The sequence below is a fragment of the Cygnus olor genome, chromosome 19 (assembly GCF_009769625.2).
Source record: "Cygnus olor isolate bCygOlo1 chromosome 19, bCygOlo1.pri.v2, whole genome shotgun sequence".
Classification (NCBI taxonomy): domain Eukaryota; kingdom Metazoa; phylum Chordata; class Aves; order Anseriformes; family Anatidae; genus Cygnus; species Cygnus olor.
This window is the reverse complement of record NC_049187.1, coordinates 12,043,801-12,056,029: the sequence shown is the minus strand read 5'-3', so window position 1 is coordinate 12,056,029 and position 12,229 is coordinate 12,043,801. Positions and strand designations below refer to the sequence as shown.

Below are 12,229 nucleotides of genomic sequence, written 5' to 3'. Positions count from 1 at the left end.
ATCACATAAACCAAATAATCACTTGGAACTAGATCTACTCTTCCTTAAAGCTGAAAAGCTGATTTCTGGCAGTAAGATCAAGTCTACAAAGTCCAGAAGTATAAAAGCTACTTCCTCCAATTCATTACTATCTGCACTTTCCTCATGAACAACTGTGCTGAGTTGACATAAAATGGGAGTTTTCATCCTTTCCAATATGCTTATCTGACTTGCTTTCACATCTGAGGTCTACAGAGACACACGAACTTCGACTTTCTTTTCTCTTTGCACCCCAAGGAAAGGTCTGGCATATTTTCAGAATGTGATAGATAAATGTTGCTATTAGTAGATCACAACTATAGAAGTACCACAACAATCTTTACGAGTTCAGAAAAAAAATGAACAGAATTTACCAGTGACCTCATTACCTCACTTACATACCACCCTTTGATGCCTGACATCTGAAGTAGGAACAAACTTCTTAAATTTTTTTTTTTCCTCTCAGACTACAAAACAAGAAGCTTGGACATAAACATTTAATGAGCTCTTCAGTACTCATCCTTAGGTATTCTATGACAGAAACATGTTGCATTACAGTGAAATACTGCAATGCAGAAAGTAGTTCTCTCTCTCCATGAAATTTGCCTCTGTATAATACAATGACATTCTGGAGTATAATGAATATAATTGCTCTTCCTTCCTAATGTGTTCTTTTAGTGTATTTTCTATCCTGTTCCCCACTGGGAGAAGAATTCCAATTTCCTTCTTTCATTTCTATTAATGCTATCAGTGAAATGAACCATTTGGTAGATGTAAGAGATTCACTGATGCTTAATTTATAAAATATTTATAATCAAACATTGGATATAGCCCTGGAGGAAAACTGTACAGATCCAAGTGATTTCCAAGACTACAAAGTACTAAAGTCTTGAACAAGTCTTCCTGTTTCTGGGGGAAAACAGGAAAATGAGTCAATGTCAGGAAAGGGATATGTGCTTTCATTTTCAGCTCTGAAAGCAGCTTTTTTTTTTTTTTTTTTGCTATCTTGTTTTGCTCTCACATTCACTTTAGGTAATGTCTCATCTCTCAGGCAATTTCTTATAGTTACTATACTACAGCTAAAACACCCTACTTACCAGTCATAATATGGAGCCTGCTTCCCTCAAAGGGGGAAAAATGGTGCTTATAACACGAGAAATTATCAAAAAAGGACAGACAATGGCCAACACTTCCATGTTGGACTTCTCCAAGAGAATTTTCTACTGAATACTTGATTATTACGATTTCCCTAACAGTGCTCAGTGTTTCAAGGTTCTGAGTGAACCCTGATTTCATCACTGAAATAAGAAAGAATATTTCAGATCTCAAACCGGAAGGTATTATTACAGATGTCAAAACTGATATACTGTGTAATGTAGGGCAGATAGCTTTATTAGTGGATGAAATATAACATCCTATTGATTTCAGCAGACAGGAAATGAGAACCCAGGTGTCTAAATAATGTTTAATGATAAGCGCAAATAAATCTACTTTGCTGTCCAAGTCAATATGCATGTTTGGCTGTGATTAAACACTTTCATTTGGAAAACAGTAAGATAAATGTCTCTACTTTGGACTTTCCAAACCCAGAACTGAAAATCTGGAGGGATTTTCAATTTTCTGTTAGAAATTATGAATCTGTTGTATTTATGCTATCGAATGGCTGCATGGTATGCACTATTAAATCTGTTCGATTGTATTACCATTCATTCACAAATAAAACGGCTGCCTTTGAGCTGAAAAATTCGTTCTGTACCTCTACTATTCCTTTTTAAAATATTTTATTGTTAACAGCATACATATTTCACACATTTTTAAATCTACAACCAAATGTAATTGCTGTCAAAGTAAACAAACTTTTTTTTTTTTTTTTTACCTTAAAGTATTTAATTATTGAAACAATCATTATCAATGTAACAAGCTGAAAAATACAGCAAATTGATACAAGACTGAGGTAACAAAATACTTTGCCAAAAACCTAGATTCCAATGCTAGGGTTTAGTGGTTATTACAGGTGAAACAATTCACAAGAATTATAGAAAGAATCCTTACACAAATGGCATGCAGTGGACTGCTGAAAAATACGGCCAAAAATAGTGCAACAGTCTTCACACAAAACAAACCAAAGTGTTGAAATTGGTTTAGATTATAATGTGACAAGTAAATTGCAATTTGAAAAGGACTATCTTTGCCTCATTGTAGTGCTTTTTGGAAAAACATGCATTTTGGCACTGAGTAACATTAAAATCGCAGATTAAGTAGTTAATATTGCCTGAATACATTGTATACCTTCACAATCCTGGAGTCATTTTGAGATAATGTTTGCTTCTACACAACTATTGCAGTTACTCTCTTTGACAGATGAAACTTGCGTGGTTTGTGACATTTTTTTGTGAAAACGGTGTATTAACCAGTACCTATTTGCAATGTGTTGTATGTCGATAGCAGCTTTCAATTCACATTAAAAGTACCTGATGACAGCAAATGCTGTCAAATGACAGCAAAAAATCCCAAACCAGTAGCCACAAACTGTTTAATATTTATAAATTCATTTAAAATTGGATCAAGCTATTTTTAATAATATTCTTAAACTGTTCCATCATTCTGAATCTTTTTTATATTGTACAGTAATTTCACAATTTTGCTATACTGAAAAGACTTTACCTGACTACTGTGTAAGTCTATTATCTACTACATTCATCTTATATATATATATATATAAACATTAAAATTATAATAACGTGAATGATTTCAAGTTCTTCTGACACATTCCCAAATTCCAAGGTTCTCAGTAGGACTATTTTAAAGGTTTTCTTTCTCCTCAAATACATATCTCAGTGACAAATGACTAGATGTAAGAATCATTCATAAATTTTTTAATTCATTCATGCCACACCATTTTCGATCTTTTCTGGTAAAGATGTTTCCTTTTTAGTTGGAAATCTTTTTTAAAAGAAGTGAAAATGGACCCTTTTGTAACTACTCCAACAAGCTCTATGGCTCATAATTTCATAATTTTGAGTAAAAGTATATCTTTGAAGAACAGAAAAATCTGCCTCTTACAAGACCCTTAAATTCTAAAAGCTATTAAGTTCTGAGTGTGTACAGGCACATCATTCTTCTTTCCAAGGGACGCTTGTTAGACATAACTGAAATTTGTCATGACATCCATTAGTTTATCTCAATTACAATATGCTGGAAAATATGTCATTGGTGTTCTAATATATATGCACATTATGCCAATGAGCATTTTAAATTTAGCTTACATTTAAGACAGATCAGTTTATTCCCTTTTAAGGGGAAAGGGCTACTAATAAAGTAAAAAGCAACAAAACAAAACAAAACTAAAAAAAACCACACACACAAACAAAACCACACACAACCACCCACCCCAAAGTCACCTCTTTACATGCATAGTTGTTCTTTGGTTAGTGTGTCATCATTGATCACCATTCTTGATGCTTGCAGTTAAGATTTAATTCCTGTATATAACACCTTCTCTTCCTAGGTATTTATTTGTTGGCCCACCTAAAATGTAGCTACTCTATAACGGATAGTATTTTGACAATACATGTATCTGCACATAATATGTACTGAGAAATAAGACTCCATCTTTAGCTTTAAGGGTGTAAGTGTAATCTAAAATACTGAAGAAACTGGACATCATTCAAACCCTATGAATGCTAATAACACATGATACATGTGGGTATAGGTAGCATACTCATTAAGATGGCAGTCCACGTAACACCTGTATTTTCATGAATAATCTCATTGATAACTAATCACACAAGTCCACAGGTGCAGAATAATTCAGATGATATATTCTAACAGTCTGAATTAATTTACTGATGGCAGGTTTTTAGCATTCAAAAGCTTTTACGCTGTCTCTAATAGCACTGGATGCTCTGACTTCACCTGTGTTTTTCTTGGTTCATTCTTGTCTTAATTTAACATACAAAGTGAAAAAAAGTATAAATACATTTTGCAATACTACTCTTTTCACACAACTCTTGATCTATTGAAGAGTCTCTGTCAACTTTACATAAATTTTCACGTCCCTGGACCTAAATGCAGGAGTTGTCAGGAAATGGTTTTCTTGAAAAGCTGGTATGAATTAGGCTTAATTCTCAGGACTGTAACACGGACAATTAAAATAACACAAAAATTACAGTCAACCTACCTTTAACAGTACAGATTGTTGTTGCTGCTGTTAGAGAAGTTTCAAAATCAAAATTCAGAAAATCATGCAAGGCCACAAGAATAAATACCACTAGTGCCAGGGAGCTTGTTCTAATATAGGCTCTGTTCATTTTAATTGTCTTTCATTTTTTCATGGTCTGCAAAGCTGGATGTATTGAAAATATCTCCTCCATGCAATCTTAGGAAATTCAAAAGAGATTTTCCTCTTTCTGTGATTAAGGAGGTATGAACAGTGATGCCTTATAGCAAGAGAGTTTCACATTGAAAAAGGACTGAACTTATCATGGGAATAAAATTCTAACAACTCTGACCACAGGTGTGCTAGGGCACAGCAGGGATATAGCTATGGAGGTAGGAAGAGTCAGAAGAGTTCCTTTACAGGAGAAGACTAGTTAATAATAAGGCTCTCTGTATTTTTATTTATTTTTTTAATTGTGTGGACACTGACATGGAGGTTTCTTTGTACCTGTTCCATTATCAGACAGTGTTGCCTAGCTTTCATTGACGTCATGATTTAGCAGTACCATGACTATATGCCATTAAGGCGCATCATGTACTGGAATTGAATGGGTCTGGGTCATCAACAGAAAGACAGAACAGAAAATAATGATATGGAATCATTCTGAAGAGCCAGGGTCATATGAATCATAGGACCTGATCACCTCCTTCCATGTATCAAGGAATATATGATGAACAGTGTCCAGATTCAAAAAAAAAAAATGTAAGCAGCTATACCACTAGTAAGAGAATGAAAGACAACCTTTAACACAACATAAATTTAAAAACATACACCTTAAATACATTGTCATGGCATTTCTGAGTAACGTAACTGAATGAAAAGAAAATGCCCTGTGCCAAAATACATTTTTCCCAAATAGCCCAAATGTGAACAGCAGAATTGTCCAGAGATTTGATACAAAATCTGAGGCAGCCACATTGCCAAGCAACTCAGTGCACTTAGGTTATAAAAATGTTGTTCCACAATTTTCTATTCTAATTGACACTCTGCAGCAAGTTAACACTGTCAATCATTCTGTGCATTAGAAAGAATTGAAACCCAACATGGGCCAAATGTTCTTCAGTCACACAAAGCAGCTTAACAATAAAAATAACAGTTTAAAAAAGGATAGGCAGAAGATATGATGCTCAGTTTGTGGTCAAACATCAGTTCAGGGACAGTCTGTGACCACAAAAAGTTGAGTGCTCTAGAATCCTGCAGGAGTCAGGATTGATTTTCTGTCCATCTAACTTGTTTTCTTTCACTCAGTGCATGAGACTATGTCTGGTCCTAAGGACAACATTCGTTTTCTGCTTTTAAAAGATGTTTCAGAATCACTTTCAAGTTACATAGGAAAGTGCTGAAACAGCTGTGGCTGGCTCACATCAGGAAAACCATTCTTTTCTCCTCTTCCTCCTTAGAGAACAATAACCTGTTTCTTCAGTTTGGCACTTGAAGTCACAGCAGGTAAGAGAGCAAATTATTCAAATGACATAAGATTAGCAGGTACCTGGAAGAAAACGTAAACTATTCAACAGTGTATTGTTCCTGAGCATATTACAGCATTGGGAAACTGCAAAATACAGTGTACTGATAATTTATTATCTAATGCAAAAAGCATCATCAGTCGTAAATGCTCAAAAGAGGGCTAACCCTGTAACTGAAAGATAAAGACTCAAATGATTTTTCTACTTGTGGACCAAATCCAGACAAAGTATCCTAAGAAGTCATTAGGGGGGGAAGTTGGGGGGCTGTGCGTGTAAAGAGGATTCTTAAGCTGCATCCTGTTATATATCCTATATGTGTGTACATATATATATATATATATCCTATATGGATCATCATCCTATTAATATAACATTGGGAAATCCTTCTAAGAATGAATGTTTTTCCTGAAGAGAAGAATGATGCTGCTTTATAAAGGACAAACAACATTTTATAGGACACTCTCTCCAATAAGTAGTTATAAACCTAGCCATCAGTGTAAATGCCAGTATGTTTGCTACTTTCTCTGTTCATGAGAAAGCCTCTTCTGAAATAAAGATGGGGCTACCCTACTTGAAGCTGCAATTGTAGAGGTTGTATGCTGTTAGGGTCACCAAACCTATAGGTAGACCGTGACAAATCCTGATTTGGTGTGGGAATTCTATAGTTTAAAAAAAAAAAATTCATTCCTCCTATTGAAAAATTGGATCAATGTACAAAACAAGGATTTATGTCTGTCCCCACAGGACTGTGTGCACACATTTAAAAGAGGTATCTCTTCTAGTAAGGGTTTTCTGAAAAATAGGAAAAAGCGGGTAGAAAGAGTTTCACAGCCTTACCTGAGGCTTGTTGCTTTTGCATGCATCATCCAAATGCTTATGCCATAATATTGCATGAAACCTTGAACCAGTCTGGAATTTGTAAACATTGCCTATAAAAATAAGAGAATTGAGGGCTCTAAACTTGCAGACATACTGCTTCAGTGAATTCTAAATCCTGTGCAGAAGATGAAGTTATTAAGTAAACTGTTAATGAGCATTTGAGGTACAAAATTAACACAGCATAGTGCTCATACAATAGAGCCCACGTGAGGCATGTTATCCAACAGTCCTTGGGTGAAGGCAGCATGAGAACATAAGTGCTCTGCAAAGCTAAGGAGAGTGTGTAGGGAGAGAGGCCAAATTACAGCTACAGAAAAGTCTGGATAGGACGGTGCGGTGATCTAATTTACTCCTGACTTTCTTCTCACTAAGACTGTTGCAGTTACTGCCAAACTTATAAGAATGTTTCTGATATTTGGAAACTTAGTTTTCGTCAGTATCCTACTGCACATTTCCTCCATGATCAGTTTTTTGTAATTTTTATTTTTATTTTTTTTCGCTGTCAGACACATTACGCATTTTATTCAACAACCAAGAGATGCACTTATCACCAGAGATGTGAATCCATGTCCAGTACAAAAATTAACCGCATGAGAAGTGAAGGAAGCCTCAGAAATCTTTATGCAACCAAAGTACAAAATAATACCAGAGTCTTTCTGATCTTTCTTTAAAGTTGGATCAAAGTGGAAGAGTTACAGCCCTTCAAAATTAATTATTAAAAATTAATTAATTAAATTTTTTTTGGTAAATGATTTGATCTTTGGAGAACTTTCATAATATTTTAGTTTTCCTTACTGTGAGATTTGATATAGGTCAATTTAAAGAAAGCTATTCAGAACTCAGGGATTAGGGTATGCAGGTACATATACATGCACAAATCTAACACTGGTCTGGCAATTTTTGCAGAACTTACAGTAACTGTCTATGCAGCAATACCTCTGTAGACACCACAGAAATACTACAGGGTATTATAGAAGTATGATCAACTTCATTTTTATCCTCCCTTGAAAATCTCTCTTCATTCTTTTAACTGAGTGTCACTGTAAGTATTGTCATCTACAAACTCAGCAATAGCTATTACTCCCCATCATAGAAATACGATGCATAGAATGCCCACCCTGCAACATCTACCTTTATCAGGGTTATTTAGCTGGAAAATATCAGGATGTTCAGGGTCATCAGGCAGTGCCACCATCCAGCCCACAATGGAAACCTTTTTACCAGGTGTAGATTTATACTGGAAGAGACAGACAAATAAGTCACAGCTGAGTCTGTACTAGGGATTAATTTCTCATTGCAAAAGTTGTGCAGACATATTGCTTCCCCTAGAAGAGCAAATACTCTTCAAATACCCTCTCAGATCTGCTTATGAATATGCAATTTTTGCTTTTAGAACAAATTTAAAGCTTACATGTTTTCTTTCAGTGCCTCGTAAAGATTTTGCTCCAAAGTACAGAAGAGTTGATCCTGAAAGCATAACCCAGTATCTAGTCCACGAGGAGAGCTGAATCAGAAAGGAAAACAATAACAGGAACTTAGCATATCTCACACATTTAAAAAAATCTATTCAATAGCAAGTCCAAGTGCTACTGAAGGTAAGTTTAGAAGCCAGGAATGGAAAGTTAGATAAAGAGTGTCTTCTGGTGTAAATCAAACCAAATACCTAAATTTAGGTGTCTGGCTGTGAATGCAATCCATCTTCATAGAATCACAGAATGGTTTGGATTGGAAGGGACCTTAAAGATCATCTAATTCCAACCCCCCTGCCTTATCTTACTCGGTTATCTCCTAAAAGTATCAGGACTGATTGCTTCACAGCAAAGTAGCATGCTGCCTTCTACTGGACAAAACTTAGACGTCTTCATTTGATCAGTAACATTTATTGAGACGACATTTCTGCAATTCTTCAAATCTTTTGGTATTGAACAGTAGGGTTCCACATAAAAACTTTCAATGAACTCTAAAGAAAACAAAAAATTATCAAGTGTGTAAGACCAGAACCATTGGAGACCTGTGAATTTAGGGTAAGTATGAATGACCATGACTTTGGTGCTAAGGGTGGATGCCCTGCAGCCTTCCCATTTCACCATGATACTAAATTTCTGCCCTCACAGAAATGCACACTGATTTAGAATGTTGTCTGGGACTTGCTTTGCTGCCACAAGAGACATTTTGTGCAAATGAAGGGAGAAGCAAAGCTGCTGTAAATCAAATGACACGCAAGAATTACAGCCTCGTTATAACCTAGTTAAAACTTTCCACATGATTTTACAGTTGGTAATAACAAGGAACGTTATTTTGTGTACTATCAGTCTGCAAGTTGAATGTAATCCTGGAAATTAAAACAATCACTACTGAATTAGAATTACAGGGAGAACAGGAATCACTTACAGTAGGTTTCTTGCCTTCTTTGAGCAGTGTTTTTCTCCTTAATGGCCCTTCCATGGAAATGACTCCTGTAGAACTACCTAACGTGTAGCTGCAGGCCCCTGTTGGGCTAGAGAGACATAACATTACCACACATTTCGAGCTAAAGAAGGACAAGAAGTAAATAATATAATTCTAAATATTAACTCTAATACTTTTCCTGTATTGCCTTGAATATATTTTATCACTAGACATTTGACTCTATAAATATCTATTTTCCAGACCTAGACATCTAAAGGGAAGCAGAATCTTTAAAAATAGCAGGTTAACAAAAGATTCTATTCTCAGGGCTTAGACATAAAAAATAAAACAAAAATAAAGCAAAATAAATACTAAGGCCTGAAGCCAAAGGGAAATAGAGCAAGTTTCAATTTTTATTCTGGTAAATTAAATAAATTATCTGGATTTCTGAAAATTAGTAGCTTAAAATTTCAGCAATAAGAGCTCCCACAAATATAATTTTACCTTAAAAGAAGCTTTAGCTATCAAAAACAAACATATGAAGTTACCTTGGCTAATTGGAAAAAAAGTTAACTAAATAACAGTAACAAATTGTTATTGTACAGTGATTAAGATATTGTTTTCATACCCAGTACAAACATAGAATCATGGAATGGTTTGGGTTGGAAGGAACCTTAAAGACCATCTAGTTCCAATCCCCCTGCCACGGGCAGGGACACCTACCACTATACTAGGTTGCTCAAAGCCCCATCCAACCTGGCCTTAAACACTTCCAAGGATGGGACATCCCTGAGTTTTCTAGGCAACCTGTTCCTGTGCCTCATCACCCTCATGGCAGAGAGTTTCTTCCTTATATCTAATCTAAATCCACCCTCTTTTAGTTTAAAGCTTGTCCTATCACTACACTCCCTAATAAAGAGTCAAATCCCTGGTAAAGAGTTCATACAGCCTTGACAGAGGCTTCCTGATAGAGCTTCCCACATACCACAGTAAAAAGTGCTGCAACTGAAAGAACCCAAGTACAGGCTAAGTTAGAAATATAAACAGTTGCTAATAATATAACAACCAAAGATTGATTAGTGAGTGATGATCTGCTAGAATTATCTGCTGCTAACCTCTCTTCATTGTCATGTAATCCCAGTCCTGATATTTTGTAAATATAAGGTCCAATGAAGTTTACCAGAGACAATTAAATCATGTCTGATAATGAATACAAGGAAAAGGACATGCACACAATCTCACAGTCAGTTGCAAAAGAAACATCATTCTGTATATGAACAAGTCAGATGGTATCATGAAAACACAGGCTAGTGAATGATATACACAGCAGCACCTACCTATACAAGACCTGCACTTCAAACTGGCAGGTGTGACTATTTTGATCAAATGAAACTGCCCTGTCTGTGCTAATGTGTATTCTTCCCAGTATTATTATATAGACGTGCATAAGGGAGTATTTTTCAGAAGCAGGTATAGCTGAAATATTGTTAAAATGTTACTCCTTTATTTATTTATAACATATATATTTATAATCCTGTATAACTTCTGACTTGCGCTTCTGTCAGATGTTACTAGCTCAGGTAAAATGGCTGCACTTACATTTATGCATTATATCAACATTTCTACAAAAGCCATAGTAAAGTAATTTAGACAAAATAAAAACTGACTCGATTTAAACTCAAACTAAATCTCAGTATTTGCAGAATACTGTATCTGGGCCCTATTTTCTTTACTGCTTATATATACTTCTTCACTTCCAACTATCATAGAATTTATCAAGTTCGAACAGGTATGAATGCAACCAATTTTATTTTTTTAATTTATTTTATGACTAACTACACACAATTTTCCACATCACCTCTCTTTGGGCTGTAAATGGATTACCTGTTTCTGAAAAGTCCATGGTTTAGTGACTAGCAGCATTGGGAGTACCTGCTACACACGCATTGCAGTTGTTCCCTCTCCTACTATGGGTCCAAGGTCATACCTCTATACTGTACAAAATCAACACATCCTACTAATGCTCTCTGACACAAATGGATGTTATGGGTAGCTGTCCTACAAATCAGGAAGGAAATTTTGAGAAAGGGTAGAGAAGGCATCCTTCTAACCTCATCAATCATCACAGATAATTTTATTAAAAACAAGTCAATCTAAATGCTAATGTAGCCTTCATGACAAACCTGCTTCTGTAATGTCATAAAACTCAAAAGTAAACTACAGCTTTCGCAGTATGGAAGCCAGATGTAATTACCAGTTGAATCAGCACCTGAACTGAATTTCATCTGAATTGGCCCTGACACTGTTTTAGCATTAACAGGAATTTTTACAAGTGGGACAGGAAGAGTCACATAAGCTGATATAGTCATACAAGAATACTTTAAGACACAAAATACCTTTTTGATCTAGGAAAGAGCATAGGCCCAAATGAAAGTTTAGCACCATACACTGAGCAAAGTAGGCCTGAACTGTACCTGTAGACACAGCTTCGACTCCTGGGAGAATTCCGGATTGGTACCCTCCAGTTAGGCCCAAGTGTGGCATACAAACGACCCCTGTTTGTGAACGTAAATATCTGATAATTAAAGTCTAGTTTGAGACTTCAACAGTTAAGGTTTGGTAAACATAAAAGAGGTAGTTCCCATTTTTTTCAGGTCCGTTGGAAGAAAAACACAACAACTTGACAGTGCTTTATGTTAAAAAGTCTTCAATTTTTTATTAGCTGATCAATAATTTGATAAAAATAACTATTGATTTATTGCTTATCTATGCTAGGGATCATTCAGGAATTTCTCAGCAAAATCTGTATAGTGCTCAGTGAGTGTAAACAAAAACTAACTCACCTTTCAAGCCCTGATGACAGCTCCTCACTAAATTCTGAGCTTTCACTGCTATCTAGAAAAAGAGGAGTACAGAGAAGGAGTAAGGAAACCACCCAGGGGAAAATAAAAAGCCATTGTATGTGGCTCACCAGAATAATTTTTATATACTATCATGGAAATTGCTCACTGAAATCATGTTTCCAAGTTGGTCTTTAGAGACCATGGTAACATCTAAAATTGGAAGAGGCTTACATCAGCCTATTTATAATTTCTCACTGACGAATGAAGTCATCATTGCTGCTGTGCTTAAATACCAGATATCTGCATCTTACTTTTCTTTTAATTATGTTGCCTTTCCTTTAAAAACTGAATACTTCAGGAACACAAAATACAATCACTTTGTAAAACACTATTTCTACCTCAACATCTGTAATTCA

At 35.5% G+C, this 12,229-nt stretch overlaps 1 protein-coding gene across 6 annotated transcripts in view; it reads right to left on the bottom strand.

Moving 5' to 3' along the window:
* Positions 1-1,786: 1,786 nt before the first annotated feature.
* RALGPS1 (Ral GEF with PH domain and SH3 binding motif 1) overlaps positions 1,787-12,229 on the bottom strand; it is a 109,732-nt gene continuing 99,289 nt past the window's right edge. For all 6 annotated transcript variants that reach the window (XM_040531469.1, XM_040531465.1, XM_040531463.1 and 3 more), the window contains 7 exons: positions 11,814-11,865; positions 11,445-11,525; positions 8,974-9,079; positions 7,994-8,086; positions 7,714-7,819; positions 6,541-6,632; positions 1,787-5,726 (listed from right to left, as the gene is read on the bottom strand). In XM_040531469.1, the coding sequence (XP_040387403.1) occupies positions 5,697-5,726; positions 6,541-6,632; positions 7,714-7,819; positions 7,994-8,086; positions 8,974-9,079; positions 11,445-11,525; positions 11,814-11,865 (560 nt within the window). In that variant the 3' untranslated portion in view covers positions 1,787-5,696. The remainder of the gene's footprint in view (positions 5,727-6,540; positions 6,633-7,713; positions 7,820-7,993; positions 8,087-8,973; positions 9,080-11,444; positions 11,526-11,813; positions 11,866-12,229) is intronic.